The sequence below is a fragment of the Euphorbia lathyris genome, chromosome 5, assembly GCF_963576675.1.
Source record: "Euphorbia lathyris chromosome 5, ddEupLath1.1, whole genome shotgun sequence".
Taxonomy (NCBI): Eukaryota; Viridiplantae; Streptophyta; class Magnoliopsida; order Malpighiales; family Euphorbiaceae; genus Euphorbia; species Euphorbia lathyris.
In genome coordinates this window covers 23,039,365-23,066,919 of record NC_088914.1, presented here as the reverse complement: position 1 = coordinate 23,066,919, position 27,555 = coordinate 23,039,365, and the positions used below count along the sequence as shown (strand labels likewise).

The 27,555-nt window shown below is 36.9% G+C and overlaps 1 protein-coding gene and 1 long non-coding RNA gene across 2 annotated transcripts; one reads left to right on the top strand and one right to left on the bottom strand.

The window, feature by feature from the left end:
• The first annotated feature begins 3,425 nt into the window (after window positions 1-3,425).
• Window positions 3,426-8,506, top strand: LOC136229064 (uncharacterized). The gene is made up of 3 exons (XR_010688967.1): window positions 3,426-3,627; window positions 3,825-3,871; window positions 8,372-8,506. It is a non-coding gene; the product is annotated as an uncharacterized lncRNA (long non-coding RNA).
• LOC136231069 (11S globulin seed storage protein Ana o 2.0101-like) lies at window positions 5,552-7,966 on the bottom strand. The gene is made up of 4 exons (XM_066020319.1): window positions 7,642-7,966; window positions 6,899-7,143; window positions 6,294-6,803; window positions 5,552-6,173 (listed from the first exon to the last, which is right to left on the bottom strand). The coding sequence occupies exons 1-4, from the start codon at window positions 7,928-7,930 to the stop codon at window positions 5,733-5,735; spliced, it is 1,485 nt and encodes a 494-aa protein (XP_065876391.1). The 5' UTR covers window positions 7,931-7,966; the 3' UTR covers window positions 5,552-5,732.
• Window positions 8,507-27,555: the final 19,049 nt, after the last annotated feature.

The window sequence follows — 27,555 nt, the reverse complement described above, 5'->3', positions numbered from 1 at the left end:
AATTTTATTTAAAATGTTGATACGGAAAAAGTTGAAAACAGGTGAAGGAGGAATTCAGAAAGCAATGACATAGAGAGACACTGATGAAATCTGCGATTGAGAATTGAAAACTAGAAAGGTACATCGACTATCGCTGTATATACCCTGATTCTTGATATTTCTTGACTTGCAGAGCCATCTATGCTCATATACCATTATGATGTAGGTAAAGAATGCTCAACCTGGTTCTCTATCGTGCCTATTGTGAAATCAACAATAAATTTAGAAAGCATCAGAACTTTAGTACCGATGGTCAAAATGTATATCAAACTGAGACATTCGAACAATCTATTCAGTAATATGTCTAGAGAATGTACGCGTCTGAAAGTAAGGGAGAAGATGCTAATAATGCTTTTTTAGTAATTGGATATTGAGGCTTCACCCCTTTTAGTACCCTATTCAAATAATACATCGGAAAGTTTTTCTTTCCTTCAACTCTCACCAGAACAACAACCATTACTTCTTCTTCCACTTTTAAGTAAAGCTCAAACATATCGCCCTCTTTTGTCGCAATGAGAATATGTGGTTCGATCATTATCTTTTTAATGTCTTCAAAACCCTGTTGACATTTATCATCCCATTTAAAAGGATGAACTTCCTTCGCAAGCTTATAAAATGGGAGATAAATATGAACCAACCTAATGCTATGAGTTTTCCATTAAGCCTTTGTACCTTATGTAGTGTTTTTAGTGGTTATATGTCGAGCACTGTGGACACCTTGTTAGGGTGTGGTTCAATCCCTATTTTAGAGACTTGGAGACTATAAAACCTAGAAATTTGGCATGATCAAATCTCGAATATGCATATTTGAGGACTGAGCTCAGTTTGATATCATGGAAAGATATCGAAAGCCTTCTTGATGTCCCCAAGTTGATTTTCATCTTGAGCATTCATTATCACCACCGTTATCAACATAAACTTGTATTGTTTTTCCTATATACTATTCAAACATTTTATTGACGTATCGTTGATACATGCACCATTATTTTTGCCCAAAAGGCATCACCTTGTAATAGAATGCTCCTTCGTGCACGATGAACACCCTCTTATCCTAGTCATATAGATGACTAAGTATTTGATGGTATCCTGCAATTCAGTCGATCACAAATTGAAGTTGGTGTCCTACTGCCTGATCGACTACTTGATCTGTTGGGTATGTAGGTGAGTATGGTTTGGCACAATTCCTGGATTTAAAAATCTCTAGAATTGTATCTAATAAAGTCAACATTATAATTTGATTTGGTCCTAAAGAAAAAGTTAATGGTTCAATCCGATTTTGGATTTTTTCTTCTCAATATTCAGCATAGTTTCAGAATATCCGATATATTTAATCAATAATATTAAAATTTTAAAAATCCCAAGAATTGTACCTAATTTAACCACTCCAACTTCCTGAAAGTGATATGACCCGCCCATTATATTTTCTCAATCAAAAAAGACCCGTGAGGACCACTTGCCTTTCGATTCACTTCCCATATACAATGCGTCTTTTCTTATAAAAATTTGCAACATGGCCTTTCAGGATGATATTTTAAAGGGAAAAGTACAAAAATAAATCTTATGTTACACCTGTTTTTGAACAACACCTATGTGGTTTAAAACTTTACAAAATGGTACCTTGAGGTTCATTCCGTTAGCAAACACAAGCCAAATTGACTAACGGTGTTAAAAGTCAAAGGAAAAAGAGTTAATTTGGTCCTTATATTTATTTATTTTATAAATTAACCCCCCATTATTATCTAATTATCACAAACAAACCCCAAAATAAAAAATAAAGATCAATTACACCATCTTCTCCACTCCCTTTAATTTTTTTAAATATATTTTCTCTCCCTATTTTATTAACAGAAATTAACAGCAATAAGTACTACTATATATAGAGAGGTTAAAGAGACCTGCATGAAATGTAAAGATTAGTTGATTAACCATTAAGAACCCATCAAGAAAATACATTTCAAACTAATTAACCATTATGTTCTTCTTTTACCTGCTTCACACAACCAACTCAACAAGCAAAAAATATTGTAAATTTTTCTTAAAATGCAGCAATAAAACAAAAATACGCTTTCTTAATATCAATTTAAAAAGAAAAATGAACAATTAGCCAACAACTTGTTAATTAGAAAAGTGAAGTACAATTTGGCTCCAAAAGATCAATAGTTCAGAGTCCTCGATCCTTGTCTAAATATTGCGTCAGAGCTTAGAGGACTCTCTTTGAGAGTCCGATGAGCAGGCACGGAAGGCCGATAAGTGAATTTGATATCCGCTGCTCCACGATTTTCAATTTTATCTTTATCACGACGGGCCTCTTCACCATTTCTTTTCGAGGTTTCGGATTCCGACACCGATCCTGGATCAACAGTTTTATGAGATTCCATTATCGCAACATAATCGCCATCGCTGCTTCGTCTTCTTTGAAATGACAAATTAAAATCCGATGAGGATTCCGCAAAGCCATCAGCAGCAGTGGAGGCGTTCTCCGGCGCGTCGAGAATCGCCATTGGAGATGAGAACTTGAAACGAAAATTCTAGTAGGAGAAAGAATCCAATGAAGCAAAAGTTACCTAGAGATCACTACAAGAAATCCTTGAATATGTGACAACAATTTAGCAGTCACGTATATTGTTGTAACAAAAAAGCTAATATTTGTGACATTAATTTTTTAATTATCACATAAATTAATTTTGTGATAAAAAAATTTAAATTATCATAAATACATAAATGAATTTGTAACAATAATTCTTTACTTATTACTAAAAATTTTACGTGACAGTTAATATTATAACAATAAATATTCAATATGTTACAACATATTTAAAATTATCACAAATATTAATATTGTGACAAGTTAAATTTTTTTTATCACAAATTTTTTTTAATTTTGTAACAATTAATTTTATTTGTAACTAAAATATATTAGTTACAATTAATAGTTGTAACAAATATATTTAAAATATGTGACAATATATCTATAATTGTAATAAAATCTAATAATGTAACAATCTATAATAATTGTCACAAATTATTTATTAATTTTGTGATAACAAAATTTTATGGGTAACTAAAATAATTTTGTTACAATTATTTAATTTTATTCCTTAAGTTTCCCTCCACTTTTTTCCTATTTTTTCTCTCCTTGTTTCTCCATAACTCACGTTTCTATCTTGTAATTTTAGAAGTTTAGTGCTAACAAAACTCTATTTTAACTTTTTTTCCTCGTTAATTTTAAGTTAGCACAAGTTTAGGATTTTTATGAGGTAATTAATATAATTAATACAGTATATTATTATATATCTGGTTTATCTCCCTAATCAAGAAAAATACTACTTCCATATCGCCTACCCCAGAGGCGTAGAAAGAAATACTACTCAGCGAACAAATATGAACACCATATCAAAACTCTAACTGCCATTGTCACTTTTTTTTTTTTTGTTATCTTCTATGCTTTTGGGTGACTGCAATCTATTGCGAGAGATTTGGGCAGAAATTCACGGTATTCTCTCTGATTTGGCGTCAACTGCATATATTTTGAATTAGACTGTTAGGGAGGGTGTTAAAGCCAAATCCAAGATATTGACTAAGAACCAGGTACGCTTGCTCGATTTTTTTGCCTATTTTCTTGCTATTTCTTAGTTGTGCGTGTTGCTTGCTTTTAGGGGGGTTTGTTGCTGCACGTTGTATTTAAATTCTGTCCTATGCAAGCTTTTTTCAACAACAAATTAGTTCTGGTTTATTCTGCAGAATTCTAATTGCAGTAGGAATAATTGAATTGCTTTGTTTCACAGGTTAGGGCTTTATTCACCATTGTTTTTTCTTCAAGTTCTCCAACCTGGTTAGTGGAAATTTCTGTGTTTTTTTTGCTATTTTCTTTGGCCCCTTAATCTTATTGTGTGATTGATTCATGTGTAATTGACTCTTGTATGAAGTTTTATTAATTGTGGTGTTGAATTAAACAACTTCATGTACCTTATCTATTTATCCATTTGTAATTTAGCAATTAGTATAATGTATATAGATTAGGATCAAAGGATTGTTGGCCTTGAAAGTGTAACTTACATCATCAGCATGTCCTAGAAGCTCTTGTTTTAACTTCTAGGTTTGTAAATCCCAAAACTTGAAAATGATATATCAACAACAATAGAGACCAAGTAAACATATATCTTGTTTTAATGATAAAATAATTATAAGAGTTAGAATTATAGTGATGGAGAAAAATTTGAAAAATAAAGTGAGGACGGACTTAGAATCACGGCAGCGCTGGTCCAGCCGCGGGTTCTGGAGCGCTCGGCAGGACAGATGCAGAAAAGAAGAGAGTTTGGCCTTCTGTTTGGGGAAGATCATTAGCCATTCATTGAGTTTGACAGATGTAGAAAAGAAGAGAGTGAAATAGGAGAAATGAATAATTAAGTTTGTTTCTTTTAGGCCCATTTCTAAACAACAAAACGTTTTCAGCTGTTTTATTGGTTCAGAACTCAATTATTCATTTCAATGAAAGCTCAAGCCATATTGAACTCAATTATTGTTCATAAACAATGGATAACTCTGACCCCAACTTTACTTGAGGGCCGTTGACAGACATGGTTCAACAAAAAATATATATTTCAACAAGACTTTATCGGGAATTTCAGTTGAAGTTTCTTCAACCTTAGGCACTTGGGGTTCATGTATTTCATTATCTCCATTACTTGCTAAAAATATAGATTCATAAAAGCATGTTCTCTGACAAAGAGGGAAAAGGTGCGTTATTAAGGGAATTCAGAAAAACCTGTTCATGCAAAGAGAGAGCGTAGAGAGAAGATGAAGATTCTAAAAATTTAGGCATAAGAATGAAAGAAAAATGTAGGGAGGAAGAAGAGGATGGGAAAGATGGTTTAATTGATCTTTATTTTTTATTTTGGGGGTTGTTTGCAATGATTAGATAATAAGAATGGTTAATTTATAAAATAAATAAATATAAGGATCAAATTAATTCTTTTTCCTTTGACTTTTAACACCGTTAGTCAATTTGGCCTGTGTTTGCTAACAGAATGAACCTCAAGGTACCATTTTGCAAACTTTTAAACCACATAGGTGTTGTTCGAAAATAGGTGTAACCACAAGGTTTATTTTTATACTTTTCCGTAACCTTTTCCCTATTTTAAAATATGTATTAGTTTAGAGAGGTTTTGTATGTACTTTTCCCTATTTTAAAATATGTATGAGTTTAGAGAGGTTATTACAAAATATGCTCTAAGAAGAATTTTTTTTTCTGAAGGTAAAAGCTACATTGCATATGGAAAAATCAACCAAAATACGATTGATCAAACCTTTCTCTGATTAAAGAAAAATAAAAAATAAAAATAAAAAGTGCATTATGTTATTTTTAGAGAGTTGGAGTAGCTAATAGATTGTCTTTTAAATTCGGGAGATAAAGTGACCAAAATGGATAGAGACAAAGTGACAAAATAGATAACTTTAGAGCGTGGTTTAGACCTTTATTATATTATTTGTTATATAATTATTGAAAGAAAAAGAAAGAAAAGAGGTAATTGCATTGTTTTGAACCTTATTATTGCATACAAAAAAGCCAACGCTTATTGGTAAGCAGGTAGGTAGGTACTACTTCCTCTACACATGAGATGTTTTTATTTATTGCGAGGATGGATTAACATTAATTAACCCCAAAAAAGGCTAAACTGCTTATTTCCTCTCATTTAAACAGAAGTTGCAACTTCAGCTATCGTAGCCACAGCAGCTGCTGCAAGATTGCTAATTCTTCTGGACTGTTGCCTTCTTGACATTCCCAATGTCGTCTCTTCCCTTCCATACTTTATTTTCATCGCATCTTCAACCGACATTTGGAATGCATTTGCTATCACCTCCACCGGCATAGCACGGAAGGCGGAGGTCCGCCCGGCCAAATCTGTCGTCATTGTGTAAGCGCTGGTCTTAAATGCTACGTATTCAAATCTCTCGCTCTCTGCCTGTTTCATTACTACGAAATTCTGTGGCACCGTTAGGACCTGTCCTTTCCTGAAAGTTCCGTCGAACATGCTTTTCCCGTTCTCGTCCACGATCTGAACCCTAGCCTGACCTTCCACGCAGTACATGATGCTGTGCGCATGTAAATGCCAGTGAGGCATTCTCATTGCATCCTGAGGAAAACAGATTTATGTAGTCAATTTAGAAAAAATCAGATCTATGCAGTCAATTTAGGAGAAATTTGGAAGCGCGTGGGAGAAACGCGCCACCGTGATAGAATCGATTTGGCTTACACAGTGGAGAACCACGTGAGAAGCGCTCATCCGGATACTCTGAAGGATAGGGAGGTTGTGGCCGTTAACAGTGCTAACACGGCCAACTTCAGGGACGTAGATATCGGCGCGTGAAGGATCGGCAATGTTCTCTTTGAGTCTCATAGAACAGTAAGTCTCCTCGGCGCCGTTAGCAACACAACCTCCTCCTGGTCGGCATTGTTCTCTCTCCATTTGTTGCATCTCTTGTTGAGTCCTCGGAGGTCTCACTACCTGAAGCTGTTCCTCGACTCTGACAATGCCGCCTCTGAAATCGTTCTGACTCTGTAATTTCCTCGCCAATTGTTCGTCGATGTTGAAAGCTTCGGCGATCATCTTTGAATCCATTCCGCAGAACAAATTGTTGCAAGAGCTCTTTTCGCTCTGTCTACCGCGGCTGGAATATCTTGGGCTGGGGAATAATGGTCTCTTGCCTTGCTGTTGGTAATGTTTCCGGAAATCGTCTTCAAGATTACCGGCGAGATAGAAATGCTGCTCCCAAAAAAGTAAAAAATCATTCTATCTCCGATGAGTTTAAATCTGAAAATTGACCAAAGGTTTGATTTGAATTGAATAGTTTATTTTACCCTGGGCATGTTGTCGAGCTGGTTGGCTCCGTTGGCGGTGTCCAGGACGGAAACGGCGACAACATCTTCATTCCCATCGTTGTAGCCCCAGTGAGCTACACCGGCAGGCAAAGCAATGATATCGCCCTGGCGGAAACGACGAATCTGCTGGTGCTGGTCTTGGTCCTCCATGCTTCCACGTGATTGTTGAGACTCTTGGAATGTCTCTGGGCATCCAGGTAACATAACGCCGTACATTCCCCTACCTGCATTTCATAATAAATGAATGTTTATAGCGACCGAATCAGCAAGTCAATGAAAAATGTATTTCAAAATTTACAGATTTTTTAAATCCCCAATAATTCCGTCGCAAACATTCCGCCATTAATACACATTCCGTCATTAATACAAAATCTGTACAAATTCTTAGGGAGCTCTTTTTAGAAACTAAAATCCAAGACAGATAAACAAAATCTGAATAAACTGTGAGCAGTATTTTAAAGACTAAACATCAGAACGGACACTGCTGTTCTAGATTCTGTCAATAAACTGTATATGACGAAAATTAATGACAGCATTTTATATTTAGCGAGAAATATTTCTGCAGTTATAATTTTCTTTAAATCTGTGTAAATTGGGGGTCTTACAGATTCGTTACAGTTTTTCTTTATATCTCTGTAACTCGGGATCAATAAACCCTGTGTCACTTTTACATCCGCCTCTAAAATTTAATAGTGCATATTGAGGATGGAATGAAGTTATACCTTGGACAATGTAGACGAGAGTAGGAGCATTGCTGTAAATAGGCAAGCGAAGACCTTTAGGTTGAATGGTGCGTCTTATAACAGCAACACCAGCACATTGAAACTGGTCATGGTTAGGATTCCAAGTCTCAACTAAACCAGCTTCACATTCAATTTTGTCATCTGGTTCCCTTGCATTTATGCTTCGTAGTTGGCACTCGTCGAGCTGCCTATCTTGCCTGTTTGCGGCAGAGCCATGAAACGAAACAACAACTAGACAAAGAACAAGAAGAAGAGCAGATTTAGCCATTTTGATTAGAGAAGAGAAGATTGAGTGCGGTTTGAAGGGGGAAGAGTGAAGGGTTTTTATGGAGGATGAGATGGTGACACTTCACCTTTGCATGCTTATTTTCTTACACATCATTTTACTAGATGTCATATGTGTCTTCTTCTTTCTCAGAATAATCCAAATTCTCAGAGTTTGCATGTCTAAGCTATACACAGAATTGGAGAAGGGTTTGCAATAACATCCTCCACAATGACTCCAATGTATTATAAATTAAATTAATATCTTGATTTTCATCTTTGACATGATTTGATTTCACGGTTTCGTATGACGGTTGATGTTAGCCGATCTCGAATCATTTCGAGACTAAGGTTTTGTTGCTGTTATTTATTTAGTGAAATAAATGATCTTGTTTTCCTTGGTCAATATGGTGATATTTCAAAACTATTTTTTTTTTTAATACAGGCTGGGTGATACCCAATATTATTAAAAGCAAAATGAAAAATTAACAACAGAGCATCCAGAAAACAACAACTAAACAAACCGGAAAGAATCCCTACCTAAAGCATTATCACGAAGGAGAAAAAAACAAAAATCCGGAATTCCATCCTACCAACAAAAAATCCGAACTAACTCTACCAAAATTAATCAGCTTATCCGCAACTTGATTACCTTCTCTGAACACATGAGAAAAAACTACTTTAATGTGGTTATTCTTTACCCAATTGAATTTATTATTATCAATCTAGATATTTTATTTTATTTTATCTATAAAATTTATAAAAAATAATAAATTTACATTTATAATTTTATATATCTCTAATTTTATAATTTTAAAAATATTTTCCATTGCTTTTTAATAAAATAAAATTTACACCAAATTAATTTTTATAATTATGTAAAATTTAATAATAAAATATTACATTATTGCTGAAACAATCAACAATTTAAAATGTAGAGCATAAACTAAATAAAGAGAATACAATAATTTAACGAGGTTGAATTAATATTATCTATGTCTTCAGGCATTACCAAATAAAATATTTCACTAATGATCAAAATATTAAAATGGAGAAATGAAGAAAAATATAACTAAACCTTAAAATTAACTAAGATAATATCTGTTATTCTACCTATTTAGTTAAAACTTTAAAAATTAGTTAGCTATTTATTTAAGATAATATCTATTATTCTATTTTAATTTCCTCCTTAAACTATATAAATTAAATCGAATTTACATTTTAACCACAAAATTCTATATTCAGACAATTTTGCCGCTATTTATTTTTTGATTTGAGTTTGGGTTGAACTTGATTTTCAATCTCATTGAAATCTATTGTTCACCCGGGTCTACATAAACTAATTCTCATATGTTAATTTATATAACCATTATACGTATTTTAAGCTATCTCGACCGGTCTAGTTTTAAATAGTCTAGGTCTATCTAATACTGAGAATTTGACCGAAACTGAGTTTATCTCACAAGTCATAGATGTACTATAGCAAGCTATTATGACTAGCCAATTTAGATAGTTATCTCATCTATCCGTTCAGAGAACCTAATTGTAATCTCAAAGTGATCATTTGTTGTAAGGTATCAAGTCAAACATGAGACACGATCATGTCACCCTCATCTGATGCTCGAACATTCCTTAATTTGCTAATGAACTGATAAGTTCGAATAAAAAATATCCAATTACTTCATTCGAGTGTGGCCATACACTTCTCAGCTTCACTACTCAAGTGGGCGTCGGCTTCATTACTCAAGTGGGTGTGATATCTGCTATTACTTAGGAGAGTGTCAAGTCAATCCCCATGATTTACTCATGGTCCCTCGATGTGATTCAGAACATACCTAACTAACCCATACTTGACACCAATTCACTGGCTCGTTAGGAGAAAAAAAATATGTTGTGTCTCACCTAGGTCCCGTAGTGATTTTGGATCTAAATACTCATCTATAGCATTACATGAGAACCACCTATGACATCGATACCATATGATGTTTTTGTTGGTCCCTAGTAATTAGTTCCAAGGGGGAGATAGGAACTAATGTAACTTTTTCGCTTTTAATTATGCTGACTTAATGTTATTTTAAGAGTTTGTTAACTCAGCGTGTTGGTCAGCACGACCGATTGATTAGTCAGAAAGTTTTAGTTCTATGCTGACTAAGACTGCTTGACTTGAGAGTTGGGAATTGACTCTTGAGAGGTCAGCTTCCAACTCAGCACTCAGATTTACTCAGTTTCAGTTTTAACAATTTATATGCTGAGTAAATACCACAAGCAACACACACACACACACACACACACACACACACACACACACACACACACACATATATATATATATATATATATATTGAGAGAAAGAGTTTAGAAGTTACTCAGCACGACTTATCCTGGTTCGGCCTCTCTGCCTACGTCCAGTCCCCAGTTCCTCCTGGGATTTTCAATCCAATACTGAGCTCTTTCAAGGTAGAGCACAAACCCTTTACAAGGCAGTGAGTATGCAAGAGTACATCCTCTATTCGTATACTCAGCTCCTACTAAGTACTACAACCCAGCACTTAGATTTTTCTACCACTGAATGCTTACAACCAAGCACTCAGCATACACTCTCAATATTACAATTGATAAACACTTGTTCTCTTTTCAGTAAAGAACACTTTGGAAGATTACACAGAATCACTCTAGCATTTACACAAAGAATAGAAGATTTGGTGTAAGATCTTTGTATTTGAGTGCTTTTGAAGATTTCTCTCTTGGATTTTTCCTTTTTTTTTGTGATTCGGCAATGATCCAAGGTTCTTGATTGTCCTTTTATAGATGGAAATCTGCAGATGGATCATTTGAATTTGTTTTAGCCGTTAACACCAAAACGGCTCTTTTAGGGAACATCTTCTGGTCAGCCTCAGACTGTACAGGCCATTCCCTTCCTCTGTTTTCTTCAGGTGTCAGCCTTGTCTTCTTCCTACAGACTTGTCTTTTTGTGGCAGTTGTCTTTTACCAATAATCCATTGACCCATGTTTCTTGGAATTAGTCTTCTGTGTATTCTCGAGGCTTCAATTATTGGTGCAGAAGATTGGCAGACTTTGTCCTTTAGTGAAAGGATCCTTCATGCTATCCTGACTGTCACTCAGCTCCATTCGTTATCTTCGAATGTTCAACTTCCATGCTGAGTTCCTTCTTAGTCAGCTCCGTTCTGTTTATACAATTCTGAAGGAGTCTTCTAATTTAGTCAGCCTCGTTCTGGCAACTTTGAAGGAGACTTCTGATACTGAGTTCTACTCCACTCAGCTTCTATTCTTTCATGCTGAGTTCCGTTCCACTCAGCTTGGCTTATGCTGACTTTTGTCCTGTCTAACTTTATATATATATATATATATATATATTTGCACTCAATATTGAACAAACACATTAGTACAATTAAATCAAAGCATTTAAATTTAATTGCCTCTTAATCATGGATAATTTTGTCAAATCAAAATCTTGTGGAAAGGTGTTTCAACAAACTCCCCCATTTTGATGTTGGCAAAATACATAATTACGGAACTCAGTTATAAGTTACCCCATGATTGATTTATTTTTGAAATAACTCCCCCGTAAGGGTTGCACATATTGTCTTAACTTAATTCTAAACCTTCCAAGATTTAATTGAATTAACCTTAAGACATTTATGTATACTGACTTAGTTTAATGTTAGATTTTTCAAGATCTGAGCTAATTGGATTTAAGTCAGTTTTCAAAAATATTAGAAGTATGTTGTTACTCAGTTTATTACATAAGTATTTTAGTGTTAATGTATACTGAGTATATTTTACTTCTTAATTTGTTTGTTCAATTTTATCAGCCAGGTTGAGAAAATGGTACTTGTCATAGATTAAGCAAAAACATATGAGGAAAGATTCTATGCTAAGTTCTAAACATTGACTAAGCTATATCTAGTTCTTCTTCTTCTTTTCCTTCATATTGTCCTGAGCTTGATGGTCAGCTCGATATACTCCTTTGCCTTTATCTTTACTTCCTGAGGCATTACCTGCAAGATGAGTTCCTTCTTGGCTTTTCTCCCCCGTTTTGCCATCATCGGGTTTATAAAGGAAGGTATCGTTGCGAGCATGAGTGGAGAGGACATTTGAGTAACGCTGAAGCCTCTTTGTGCTTTAACGCAAGCCATCAATTACAGGTACACTGTCATCTTAGACATGGCGAGGAATCCGGAGAGAGCTGCTAATCATGCTGAGTAGGCATTCATGTGATTTGCTAAGCCAGGTGAGCGAGCTGGTTATCTGAGCAAAAGATTGGTGGTACATCTTCAGCAGGGCAGAGTCATAAAACATGAGCTGAGCATTGTTGATGCGCATTGCCTTCATAATTGCTTGGGAAAAACTCAAGATTTGATCATTGGAGACTGGGTCAACATCCATCTGAGCCTTGTTGACATTAAGTAGACTTACCGCTTCACTCAGTTGGTCAATGGTGCACTGAGAGGTAGAAGATACTAATTCACGCGTACTGGTCAGTTCAGCAGTTAGCTTGGCAAAGCAGTCTTATAACTCAGCAGAGGTAGCATACTCAGGATTGCCAGTTGCGCTTGATTTGGTCAGTTCTGCAGTTAACTTAGCAAAATAGCTTTGAAGCTCAGTGGAAGTTGCATACCCTGGATTAACTTCCGACAGTTGTTGGATTTTGCCTTCAAGCGAGTTCAGATGGTTCACCCTTGTGAGTACCAATTCAGTCAGCTTTGCTATTTGGTCTTGCCTGGGTTGCTGAGTTTGAACGGTGGTCATAACACTTACAAGATCCTTGAGTCCTCTTAGTTCATTGAGAAGCTGAGTGATACCAGACAGTTGGGAGGACTCAGCATGAGAAGATCAAGTAGCATCAGCTTGAGGATGGTTCAAATCTTGAAGCAAGGACTGAGCAGAGGCAATGATTCGTCGTCCTGACTCAGTAGCATTCAAGTATGTGAATTGAGCAGCATTTGTCTTAGAGGCTGGAATTGAGCTTGATGGTGGTGGAGTTGGCTGTTTGCCAGATTGATCATCTTGATTGGTGATAGGGCTGTGATGCAGATTGGCTTCAGGAGCTGATTTATCAACATGCTGTGTTGGAGGTGGAGTTTGGTTAGTCATGTTGACCTGCTCAAATTGAGTGGGTGAAGTTGAAGTAGGATTGGTTCCATCTTGAGCAGTTGGATTTGGATCTTCAAAGGTTTTGGCTTGTTCCTCATCCTGAGTAACAGAGGCTTGTTTTTATTTTGAGGGAGACTCAGTATCGTGTGCAAAGTACATGAACTGTAGCTCAGATAGGTCAGTAAATGGTTCTTGAAGAGGAGAGTCTGTAAGGAGGTCAAGAGCTGGAGTCTTATGGGCTTTCTTCTTGAGCCGCTTGAACCTTGTTTCTTTAGGAGGAGATGGGTCAGCATGAGTAACCTCCTCATCAACATTTTCTTCTTCCTCAATTCTTCGCTCAGCATTATCTTGATGTTGCTCAACATCAGTAGGTTGTTCCTGCTCGGTATTGACTTCTTCCTCAATAGGAGTTTCTTGCTCAGCATCCTTGACCGGCTCAGCATGAGTTTGGTCTAGGTCAATTCTATGGCCTTTTGGAGGTACAATCCAATCCAAGGGATTAGCTTCAACTGTCTTTAAGGTATGAACCTTCTTCTTTTTCATCAAAGGGGATTCCGGAGTTTCCTCTTCTTCATCCTCAGGCTCTTCTGGCCTCTTTCTTTTCTCTGCCGACTCAGCTTTCTCCTTAGCCTGGTCAGCTTTAGCTTTCTTTTCCTGAGACACTAGTCTTACCTTCTTTGGGAAAGAATTGATGTCTTTTGAGCATGTTTCAATGGCCTTTCTCTTCTTCTTCTTCTTCTCAGGCTCAGCTGACTTAGGTTCTTCAACCTGTTCAGTATCAACATCTTCTTCCTCTTCATCTTCAACCTCTTCAAATCCTTTTAACGGCTAATTGTATAGTAACCCAACCAGCAAGGCGGCTGTAATCTCATTCCCCCAGCTTTCAGTCTCATTGATTGTCTCAATCTTTTGGTCCTCAATGATCTTAGTGATCAGAGACCCCAGCCTGAGCTTCTTTCCACTGCGTTGAAGAGCCCCAACCAGAAAGACGGGCATGTTAAGTGGAGTGTAGGTCAACATGTGCCATATGAAGCACTGTTCAAAATTGGAGGCAGAGGAAGCTGAGCTTAGCTTGGGGAAGATAAAGTTGGTCAGCACGTAGTGAGCCATCTTCTGTTCTTGCCCCATACAGGTGCTGGGCATTTCACCTTTATGATTCTTGGGTTTGCAGAACCCCTTGATCTGGTCAAGCTTTTCCTTTGGTACCTTTTCTTTTGTTGTCCTAAACTCCATTCCTTCGTCTGGTAAGTTTAGCAGAGTAGCTAGATAGGCAGGGGTTATGGTGATTTTATGTCCTTTGACCGTGGTCTCCAAATAGTCAGCATCTTCTTCATCAACAAACATGTTGGAATAGAACTCTCTGACCAGCCTAGGGTATGTTTTTCCAGTGAGTGAGAAGAGACCGATCCATTTGTTCTTCTCGATCCAGTCACAGAACGGTTTCTCAGAAGTGATGAATCCTGGAGAGAACCATCTGCATTTTAGAACCTCCAAGTTGTTGACCTTCTTATAGACCTTGATCATGTTCCTTTCTACTGGCTTTGATGAACCGGCGGGGTCAGCTTGAGTGGGTTTGCCAGAGGTTTGGCCTGTTGGGGTTTAGTGTCCTATAGTCAATTGTTGCAGGATACAAACTTAATGTAAATGAATTGTTCTTTATATCATTTGTTTTAATGAGATATATGTTTTATAACTATATAAAGGCAATCCCTTTTAAGCACTAAATAAAGTCTAATAAAAGGAAATCCGTAAGTTTGTTTAAAGTGATTATAAAGTGTTCATACAAGCATGAAGTGAGACAAAACTTTATAATAAACTAATAAACTTAAAACCACCCCAAGTCAAGTGATATGTTTAGGATTGATATATCACTGTTGAGACTTGTATGTAACAATGTCTTCTGTCCGACAGAAAGCTGATCTCACAAGCTTCATATATATAGATATCTGGACAGTTACATAGATCCGATGAAACGTCGTTCATTAGGATTGGGGATCCGATTTGAGATAACAGGATGGGTAGATTCATCCTTGTCACCTGTTCATCTCATTGGTATTAATAGGTATAAGTAATCCTCAGACTCAAAGGAATGTAATTGGTCATCCTGAATTACTGAATGTGAGACTTTGATCCTGTGGTCCCACGATCCTTAACAGAGATGACTCTGGGGTGTGAACTGCAAAGGTTGGGTGTCACAGGAGGTAATGTCAGGGTAGTTATACATTGGATTGAGCATTTATCACTCCCGATTAATGGGAGATATATCCAAGGATCGCTTGTGGAAGACTCGACTCTAAATCCTTGCAAGGTGATAGCTTAAGAGTAGAAATACAGATTTCACTTAACCTATCTATTTGAGTTGACTCGGCCTGTACAAGTAAAACGAACGTCTCGCTATATATGACTTGACATCACCCATAGTCATAAGATTCAGTTCAAGGATATAGTTGATAAAGGATCGAATTATACTGTAACTAATACGGAAGGGTTAACGACAGAATCAACCTGTCTTCTTAACGGACTCTGGGGGAATGATTACAGACTTGCCAATAACATACTCAGTACATCATTCCGTTATGCAAGGATTAAATATAATTCTTGAAGAAATTAATTTAATAGTTGCATACGACCAGAAGTAGTAAGAACCTAATGGATCACACATAAGACTTGGAACCAAAAGAGAGATGGATGTGATTAATAGATGGAAGCCCAATTGAGCCCAGTAAGGCCCATTTAAATGGAGGGGGCCGAAATTTATATATAGTAAATAAGGAATTATTTTAATTCCATTAATCCTAATTTGATTAGGTTTGTGAATTAAATTAATTAAGAGATAATTAAGTTAGGAGTTTTAATTAGATTAATATACTCCTATTATTATCCAATTAGGTTATTTATTATTATCCTAAATGTATTTGATATATTATAAGATAATAATTAGGAATCCTATTCCGAATGGAATTCCTATTAAGTAACCTATTCCTATCTAACTAGGGTTTAGATACAAGTGACTATATATACCCCCTCCTTATGAGAATTTCCAAAAAGCTAATCCCCCTCCCCTTATTGTGATTTTCGAAACCTACATTAAGAGAGAGAAAGTGAATTCGCATCCCCTAGTTCGTGGACAAGAATTCATACGGCTTCCGTCAATTGATTAATCTCATTCATCTCCTTTTCTCTTTGATCTTGTGTTGGTTAATTAGAGGCAATCTATTTTGGTTGCATCTCATAAGGGTTGATTCTAACTTAACCTCACCGTGTTATACTTCGTGCTTGGGAACTCGGAAAAGAATTGTGGGCGCTTCTTTAATAACGGTAGATTGTTCATCGAAAGGTATTCCTTCTTATCCCTCTTTATATGAAATAACGATTAACGGATTCTATGGTTAAAAGGAAATAGGCTAAAAAATTTATATTTCCGCTGCTATACCTTAGCCTTAATTTCCAACAGTGGTATGAGAGCCATCGTTAAATCCGTTATTTCATATATGAAAATTTAGAAGTTTTTTCAATAGGATTGAATAAATATTTATGGTTAGGATTAATTAACAAATTGTTTGGTTAATTAATTCTAAAGATAAATAAATTTTAGTTAATTGTTAATTAAAATTGATTATGCGTATGTTCCTAATTATTTCGGTTGATAATCATTATAACAAAATCTATTTGTTTTATAGTTAGGTTAATAAAATTAGTTTTATTAATTCTAAAAGATAAAACGGAAATCTATTGTAGTTTTTCCTATTTCTGAAAATCGTTTTTGAAATCGTTTTAAAAACTGATATATATATTTATATTTTATAAAAAAAAATATACGACAGCGGCTCGGGTTGCGCCTCACGGCGCGACCAGCCGCGTGCGCAGCCGCGGGGCTGCTGCCAAACGGCAGCAGCCCAGTTTCGGGCCCTAGCCCGAATCCCACTTGATTTTAATTGTTAAAATCGGCTTGTAAATAATATATATATATATATATATATATATGTTTCGGAAATCAATAGTTTTCTGTTTTGATTATCGAATGAAAAATTCGTTTAAAAGTTTGTTTTTACCAAGTTGTAAATCAAAGCGTTAAATGAATTGAAATCAAAATAATTGGGACATGCATAATCGACGTTTTATATGGTTATATTAATCTAAGGGTTAATATAAAGATATGAAACGATAAGATGTAAAATTGGATGAAAGTTAATTTGACGAGTTAATATGATTAACCTAAATATTACATAAGGTGGTTATGTAATCAACCAATTAAATTTATTTAATTGAGTCTTTGAATGTTTGGAGTTATGGATATATTTGGACCCTCTTTTAGTCTTTTGGTATTTTTGAAATAGGGCCTGCGCGTCCTGTCTTTCTACTATCTATTGTAATTTCTCCTCTCATCTGATTCCCTTCAATTCAATTGAAGTTTTCTTATAGTAGTATAGAAATTAATATGTAATTTCAAGGCGCCATGGAGAAGACGGAGGACCTAAAGAGAAATATGTAATAGTTAGTATTTCCTTAGGTTTGGCCTTTTATTCCGTCTCTGGCTCGACGGAATAATTTAGATGATATGTCCATAACGCCAATGTATGTATATATGTGTGTCTGATGTATGCTAAAGCAAATCAAGACTAAGTTAGATTATGAGACTTAAATAAAAATCCCTCATTGAAAAGTTAAGTAAATAAGCAAGTTATTAAAATCGGTTGCCCTTCCCTAATATTATAATTCAGCCGGCAGTACTGGGGGCCTTTGGGTTGTTGGCTAAAGTCAAGCTCGGGGTCTTATGGTAACACCTGGATTATCGAAAATCGTTCTTTCATGAATATGGGGTAGTACTTAAATTAGATTATGATAATTGGATGGGCAAACTCATGTTGTCATAAACTAATGGGCAAAATGGTTGGGATTAATATGAATGACATATTAGTTACTAATGTGGTTAGTAACCCAATAACCTAGGAATCACATTCGAGATGTGATTGATTGCATGAATCTACCTAACAAATGGGACTAGCTTGTTGGCTAAAGTCAAGGCGAAATCTCAGGAGTTAGGATCCTAGCTCACTAAAGGATTTGTGAAATTCTTCGAATTAATATGGAGGGTTATTAATTTGGCAAAATAGTGGGAGCAATCTGAAATAAATTAAAAGGCTTATAATTTTAGATTGTTATACTTTAAAGCAAATGAATGACATACGTTTACTCTTTCTCACTCTCAGGTTTTGTTTAAACACACACTCTTAAAATCATGACTAAAACCAATCTGCAAAACATTCTTACCGATAACAAACTGAATGGTTCAAACTTCACCGACTGGTTTCGCAACCTCAAAATTGTTTTGAAGTTCGAGAAAATTGGGTATGTACTTGATACATCGATACCCCCTGTCCCTGAAGATGATGCTCCCATCGAGGAAATTGATGCTTACCAGAAGCACAAGGCTGATGACGATCATGCCGGATGCATCATACTTGCATCGATGACATCGGAATTACAAAGGCAACATGAGGAAATGAATGCCCATTCCATCATCATGCACCTAAAGGAATTGTTTGGGAAACAAACCAGGTGCGAACGCTACGAGATATCCAAGCTGTTATATCGTTACAGGATGCAAGAGGGCACATCAGTCATGACACATTGTGTCAAGATGATTGGCTACATTACCAAACTTTCTAGTATTGGATTCGCGATGGATAACGAACTAAGTGTAGACTTAATTCTTCAATCCCTCCCAAAGAGTTATTCATAGTTCATCATGAACTATCAGATGAATGACTTGCAAACCTCTCTTGAAGAGCTTGCAAATATGCTCAAGTCAGTTGAGCCCAATATGAAGAAAGACAAGGCAATACCGGCTATTGTCATAGAGGGATCAAAGAAGTGGAAAGGGAATTCTCCCAATCCTAAACATCCCAAGAAAGGTAAGAAATCCATGCCCACTAAAGTTAAGGGAAAGGAAGTGAAGAAGCCTAAAAGAAAGTGCCACTATTGTGGTGACGTGGGGCATTGGAAGAGAAATTGTTCTTTGTACCGAGCTACCCTCCAGAAGGGAAAAGCCGGTACTCCAACGTCTGGTATGTTCTATAAAGAACAAACATTGCAATTTTTATAGAGATTCGATTTTCTATTTCTCAGGAATATCACCAAAATGGGATTTATGTGTTAATTTCTGTTTTCGCAATTGATACCAAAAGACATAAGCTAGATAATTCAACTTACTTATGGCATTGTCATATAAACAAGAGACGCATGCTAAAGCTACATTCAGATGGGCTTATAGATCCAATTGATCCTGAATCATTGGAAACATGCGAATCATGTTTAAAAGGTAAAATGACAAAGACACCCTTTAGCAATAAAGGTGAGCGTGTATCAGACACTCTAGGACTTATTCATTCAGATGTATGCGGTCCTATGTCAGTCCAAGCAAGAGGAGGATTCAGATACTTCATAAGCTTCATAGATGACCATACTCGATATGGTTACATCTACTTGATGAGGCACAAATCAGAAGCTTTTGACAAGTTCAAATGCTTCAAGAATGAAGTGGAAAATCAATTAGGAAAGAAAATAAAGACGCTTCGATCCGATCGAGGTGGCGAATATCTTTCAGATGATTTTCTGAATTATCTAACTGAATGTGGGATATGCTCACAATGGACACCTCCCTATACACCACAACACAATGGTGTATCCGAGAGGAGAAACCGTACCCTATTAGATATGGTACGATCCATGATGAGCATGGCCTTACTTCCAAAGTCGTTCTGGGGCTATGCCTTAGAAACTGCCCTCTTCACCCTAAATCGAGTACCAACTAAATCCGCTAGTTCCACACCATATGAATTGTTCGTTGGTAGGAAACCTGTGTTCTCATTTATGAGAGTATGGGGTTGTTCAGCATATGTCAAACGCATAGCGTCCGACAAATTAGATTCTAAATCTGATAAATGTTTCTTCATTGGATATCCCAAAGAAACCATGTGGTATTACTTTTATCATCCAGATGATCAGAAAGTAATAGTATCCAGATACGCAACCTTCTTAGAGAAAGAGTTTCTCGAAGAAACACAAAAGGGAAGCGTGATTGAACTCGACGAAGTTCAAGAGGAAGAAACACCGACTGAAACAACAGAAGCGGTTGAGGTACCCGAAGAAGTCCCATTAGATGAGACTCCAGTGGCACCTATTCGTAGATCACGAAGAGTTCGTGAACTCCCAGTTAGATATGGTTTTCTAGTGGGAGATGATAACAAGGTTCCCGTGTTAGACGACGAACCCGAAAACTACGAATAGGCTCTTACTAGTCCAGATTCTAAAGCATGGCTTGAAGCCATGGATTCTGAAATGGATTCCATGTATACTAACCAAGTGTGGACTTTGGTTGATCCACCCGAAGGGATAATTCCCATTGGGTGCAGGTGGATCTTCAAAAAGAAGACTGATATGGATAGAAAGGTTAGCACCTACAAGGCTAGGTTGGTAGCGAAAGGATATCGTCAGAAACAAGGTGTTGATTATGACGAAACCTTCTCTCATGTTGCTATGTCCAAATCAATCAGAATCATGCTTGCAATTGCCGCTCATTTTGATTATGAGATTTGGCAAATGGATGTGAAAACAGCTTTCCTAAATGGAAATCTGCTTGAGGATGTATACATGATGCAGCCTGAAGGTTTCATATCAAAGGATGCAAATAAAGTTTGCAAACTTCAGAGATCCATTTATGGACTCAAGCAAGCATCTAGAAGCTGGAACAAGCGTTTTGACGAAACCATAAAACAATTTGGTTTCGAACAAAATTGCGAAGAAGCTTGCATTTACAAGAAAGCAAGTGGGAGCTCTATAGCATTTCTCATACTATATGTGGACGATATACTGTTAATGGGAAATGACATTGCTCTATTACAATCGGTGAAAGTATGGTTATCCGGTAACTTCTCAATGAAAGACCTTGGTGAAGCAGCCTATATACTTGGTATAAAGATCTACAGGGATAGATCGCGTAGACTGCTTGGTCTTTCACAGGCTACATACATTGAAAAGGTGCTAAATCGGTTTAGCATGCTTGAATCGAAACGAGGTAACTTACCCATGGTACATGGAGTAAAGTTAAACAATCATCAATGTCCTAAAACTGATGATGACAAACGACGCATGGCTGTAGTCCCGTACGCCAGCGCGATCGGTTCGATTATGTATGCTATGCTATGCACTAGACCTGACGTAGCGTTCGCGTTATCTGTAACGAGTCGTTACCAAGGGAATCCGGGAGACGAGCATTGGATTGCCGTCAAGAACATTCTTAAGTACTTGAGAAGGACTAAAGATATGTTCCTAGTGTACGAAGAAGGAGATCTGAAAATTGAAGGATTTTCAGACGCTAGTCATCTCACAGATGAGAATGATTTTAAATCCCAATCAGGATACCTGTTTATCTTGAATGGGGGCGCGGTCAGTTGGAAAAGTTCCAAGCAGGGAAGCGTAGCTTTCTCTACGATCGAGTCAGAGTACATCGCTGCTGCGGAAGCAGCAAAGGAAGCAGTTTGGATTAGAAAGTTCATTACAGAACTAGGTGTGGTGCCTGACATTGTCAATCCCATTACTATGTACTGTGATAACAATGGAGCTATTGCGCAAGCAAAGGAACCACGGTCTCATAATGCATCCAAGCACTACCTAAAGCGATACCACATCATTAGAGAGATTGTGGCTAGAGGAGATGTGAGAATAGAAAGAGTACCTACAGAGGACAATGTTGCAGATCCGTTGACAAAGCCTTTAACCCAGAAAGTACATGATCGTCATTTAACTTCTACTGGGATAAGTTTTAGAAACAATTGGCTTTAGTCCAAGTGGGAGTATGTTGGGGTTTAGTGTCCTATAGTCAATTGTTACAGGATACAAACTTAATGTAAATGAATTGTTCTTTATATCATTTGTTTTAATGAGATATATGTTTTATAACTATATAAAGGCAATCCCTTTTAAGCACTAAATAAAGTCTAATAAAAGGAAATCCGTAAGTTTGTTTAAAGTGATTATAAAGTGTTCATACAAGCATGACGTGAGACAAAACTTTATAATAAACTAATAAACTTAAAACCACCCCAAGTCAAGTGATATGTTTAGGATTGATATATCACTGTTGAGACTTGTATGTAACAATGTCTTCTGTCCGACAGAAAGCTGATCTCACAAGCTTCATATATATAGATATCTGGACAGTTACATAGATCCGATGAAACGTCGTTCATTAGGATTGGGGATCCGATTTGAGATAACAGGATGGGTAGATTCATCCTTGTCACCTGTTCATCTCATTGGTATTAATAGGTACAAGTAATCCTCAAACTCAAAGGAATGTTAATTGGTCATCCTGAATTACTGAATGTGAGACTTTGATCCTGTGGTCCCACGATCCTTAACAGAGATGACTCTGGGGTGTGAACTGCAAAGGTTGGGTGTCACAAGAGGTAATGTCAGGGTAGTTATACATTGGATTGAGCATTTATCACTCCTGATTAATGGGAGATATATCCAAGGATCGCTTGTGGAAGACTCGACTCTAAATCCTTGCAAGGTGATAGCTTAAGAGTAGAAATACAGATTTCACTTAACCTATCTATTTGAGTTGACTCGGCCTGTACAAGTAAAACGAACGTCTCGCTATATGTGACTTGACATCACCCATAGTCATAAGATTCAGTTCAAGGATATAGTTGATAAAGGATCGAATTATACTGTAACTAATACGGAAGGGTTAACGATAGAATCAACCTGTCTTCTTAACGGACTCTGGGGGAATGATTACAGACTTGCCAATAACATACTCAGTACATCATTCCGTTATGCAAGGATTAAATATAATTCTTGAAGAAATTAATTTAATAGTTGCATACGGCCAGAAGTAGTAAGAACCTAATGGATCACACATAAGACTTGGAACCAAAAGAGAGATGGATGTGATTAATAGATGGAAGCCCAATTGAGCCCAGTAAGGCCCATTTAAATGGAGGGGGCCGAAATTTATATATAGTAAATAAGGAATTATTTTAATTCCATTAATCCTAATTTGATTAGGTTTGTGAATTCAATTAATTAAGAGATAATTAAGTTAGGAGTTTTAATTAGATTAATATACTCCTATTATTATCCAATTAGGTTATTTATTATTATCCTAAATGTATTTGATATATTATAAGATAATAATTAGGAATCCTATTCCGAATGGAATTCCTGTTAAGTAACCTATTCCTATCTAACTAGGGTTTAGATACAAGTGACTATATATACCCCCTCCTTATGAGAATTTCGAAAAAGCTAATCCCCCTCCCCTTATTGTGATTTTCGAAACCTACATTAAGAGAGAGAAAGTGAATTCGCATCCCCTAGTTCATGGACAAGAATTCATACGGCTTCCGTCAATTGATTAATCTCATTCATCTCCTTTTCTCTTTGATCTTGTGTTGGTTAATTAGAGGCAATCTATTTTGGTTGCATCTCATAAGGGTTGATTCTAACTTAACCTCACCGTGTTATACTTCGTGCTTGGGAACTCGGAAAAGAATTGTGGGCGCTTCTTTAACAACGGTAGATTGTTCATCGAAAGGTATTCCTTCTTATCCCTCTTTATATGAAATAACGATTAACGGATTCTATGGTTAAAAGGAAATAGGCTAAAATTTTTATATTTCCGCTGCTATACCTTAGCCTTAATTTCCAACATGGCCAAGCTGAGTGGTGAAGTTAGGGATTTCGTTTTTGCCGGAAGCCATTGTTACAGATGAAGGTTTTAAGGTTTAGGGAGAGAGAAGGATTCGATTTCAGAAGATTTTAAGCGTAAAGAATAATGAGTGGGGATCCTTTCACTACTTATAGAGTCTTGAATCATTCCTAATTAATGAACTAGCCGTTTTCTTCTTGGGATTTTAATCGACAAGGATTCTGCCATTTATGACAGGTTCGGCGCATGGGTATTCATTATTACTTGCGTTTTTCTAGGTATGATTTGTTACACGTGTCATTGTTCATTGGTACAAGTGGGCTTTTACTCAGTTTGCCAGAATATGAATCGTTTATGATACTGAGTATTTAATTTTACGTAGATGGATTTTCTATCTCTTAGTAACTCAACATACGTTAATCACTCAGCATGTACATCTACTCAGCATAAGGTGATTACTCAATATGTTTATCTACTCAGCACAGAATTTTTACTCAACATTTGTATCTACTCAGCATAGACTATTAAGCTCAATGTGCAGTAGTTACTAGATTGATATCAGTTAGCATGACAATCACTCAACATTTATTCAAATATTTAGAATTATTGAAGAGGATTAGACATACCGATAGCTTCCCTTAGTATGTTAAATTGCTCACGAGCCAAAGGCTTGGTGAAAATATCTGCAAGCTGTTCATTTGTTGGCACATAGGTCAGCTTGATCTCACCCTTTAGTACGTGATCTCTGATGAAGTGATGCCTTATGCTGACATGCTTTATCCTGCTGTGTTGGATAGGATTCTTGGATAGATCAATGGCACTCTTGTTGTCACATTTGATCTCTATTATCTCAGTTCTTACTCCATAATCCTCAAGCTGTTGCTTTATCCATAGGACTTGAGCTACACAGCTTCCAGCAGCAACGTACTCAGCTTCAATTGTAGACAGAGCAACTGATGACTGCTCCTTGCTGAACCAGGATACTAGACAGCTTCCAAGGAAATGACATCCTCCTGAAGTACTCTTACGTTCTAGCTTATCCCGTCCATAGTCAGCATCAGTGTATCCTATGAGTGTGAAGTCATTTGAAGCTGGATACCACAAACCTGCATCAACTGAGCTCTACAAATATCTAAAAATTCTTTTTACAGCAATTAAGTGAGAGTCCCTTGGGTCAGCTTGATATCTTGCACAATAACATACTGAGTACTGTATATCAGGTCTACTAGCAGTGAGATAAAGTAAGGAGCCTATCATACCTCGATAAAGTTTACTATCTATTGACTTACTTTTCTCATCTTTGCATAGGACAATATCAGTACCCATAGGGGTTGATATGGGCTTACAATCTTCCATATCGAATTTCTTTAACATCTCCTTGGTGTACTTGGACTGACTAATGAAGATGCTGTTCTTACCTTGCTTGATCTGAAGTCCAAGGAAGAAGCTGAGTTCTCCCATCATAGACATTTCGAACTCAGTCTGCATCTGTTTGCTAAACTCTTGACACAAAGATTCGTCAGTAGCACCAAATATTATGTCATCTACATAGATTTGTGCAAGTAGGGTATGTTTACCCTTTTTCTTAATGAACAAGGTTGTGTCAGCTTTTCCTCTGACATAATTCCTGATCAGCAGGAAGTTGGTCAACCTTTCATACCAAGCTCTTGGAGCTTGCTTCAGGCCATATAAGGCCTTCTTGAGTTTATAAACGTGGTTTGGAAATTTTGGATCTTCAAAACCCGGAGGTTGATTAACATATACCTCTTCGTTTATAAAGCCATTAAGAAATGCACTTTTAACATCCATTTGATACAATTTAAAGTTCATGAAACTAGCATATGCACACAATATACGTATAGCTTCTAACCTAGCAACTGGTGCAAAAGTTTCACCATAATCAATGCCCTCTTGCTGACTATAGCCTTGGGCTACAAGTCGGGCTTTGTTCCTAACTACATTTCCATGCTCATCTAGTTTGTTTCTAAAAACCCACTTAGTTCCTATGGATTTTTGATTCCTAGGTTTAGGTACTAAATCCCATACCTCATTTCTCGTGAATTGGTCAAGCTCTTCTTGCATAGCATTGATCCAATACTCATCATGCTCAGCATCAGCAAAGTTCTTTGGTTCATGAACTGATACGAAAGCAATATTGCTAAGGAATTTCCTAAGCTGGTTTCTAGTCATTACTTTGTTGTTGGCATCATTGATAGGGGTCAAAAACCCCTATCTTTGGGTACGGTTTTAGGACGGGTTTTAGCGTTATTTAGTTAATAAGCGAGCAATTCTCGCATTTAAATGCTTTTGTGTGAGTTAGTTAGAAATTGGAAACGTTTTATTTACTTTTCGTTGTTTAGGCTCGTTTTATGATCAATTTAGGCAAATACGGCCAAAATGGCATGCATATTATAATTCCGTTATCTTTTGAAGCTAATTGATCCGTCAAAAGTCGCACCAAATGAAGCGTTTGCTCAAATAAGCGATTGGCGGGTCAATTTAGCCTTTGGACTAATGTTGTTTGGAGTTTATGTGCGTGTGCAGGTTAAAACATGATCAAATTTCAGGCAAAAATCGAGTCTCGGGGACCCCCGGCAGTCGCTCGGCGAATTGAGCATCGGCGCGCAGCCCGGGCGCTGCTCGACGAGCAGGCCAGGCACCGCCCAGGCACTGCCCAGGCACTGTGCCTGCTCGCCGAGCAGGCTGTGCCTGCTCGCCGAGCAGGGCGCTGCTCGTCGCGAGTAGCCCTGCTCGCCGAGCAGACCTGCGGGAATTGGTCAAAAAGACCAATTCCGCCCCCACGAAGCCACGATGGACCCCACAACTTCCTACATCAATAAGGACACAAATTAGGTCAAGAAAAGGGCCCGAACCGCGTCTATAAATAGAGTTTTTCCAATGTAAATTAGACATCTTTCGTTTTTGTAAATTATTTTAGCTTTCCCCTTGTAATTCCTCTCCATCTTCTCCATCTTCCTCAACCTCCATTGAAGCTCCTTCAAAGCTTTTTCTCGAGGAATTATCAAGGTCCGTCCTTAAGATCAAGTCGCCGGCTGCAGAGTAAACAAGTTCCCTGAAAGGGATTTTTGTATCTCCTTTTATCTTTCCATGTTTGTACTCTTTGATACAGTTGCCGAACTTGACTTATTGTATCTTGTGACAATTATCTTCGCCTTTAATAATAATTTAGCTCTTGTTTTGTTCTATGATTATTTGTCTAATCTCTGTCTTACGCTTTATTCAATTGGTTTAACTCATTCAAAAGCCCCAAAATCTAGTAGGCACATATTGCGAGCTGAATCTGACCTAGTCAGAGCCTAGGAGATTGACGACCTCTTAGTTGATTAAGCGCCAATTTACTGAGCCTTAGACCTAGTTTCGGCCTTAGGAAATCACGCGCTAGGAACCTCAAGAGGGTAAGTAGGGTTAATCGCCTTGAATACAAGTGACTCAGATTATGTTTTTATTCAATAGACTTGATAATCTATCTTTATTATTATCGTTCATACCATGTTCCTTCGAATAGTTTCATTAATGAAAGATCAATTAGGGGTAGAGTAACTTAGTTAGGCGTAGAATAACTTAGTTAGAATTAGATAACTTAGCTAGGATTAGCATAATTCAACCTAGGAGTAGATTAATTAAAACAAACAAACTCAAAACCCCCTAAGCCTAGATAACATCCGAGATCGAGTAGCTCGGTACTTGCAGAAATAAATCCTGTGGATGATAACCTGGACTTAAACCAGAAATTTATTACTTGATAACGACGGGGTACACTTATCCCTTAGTGA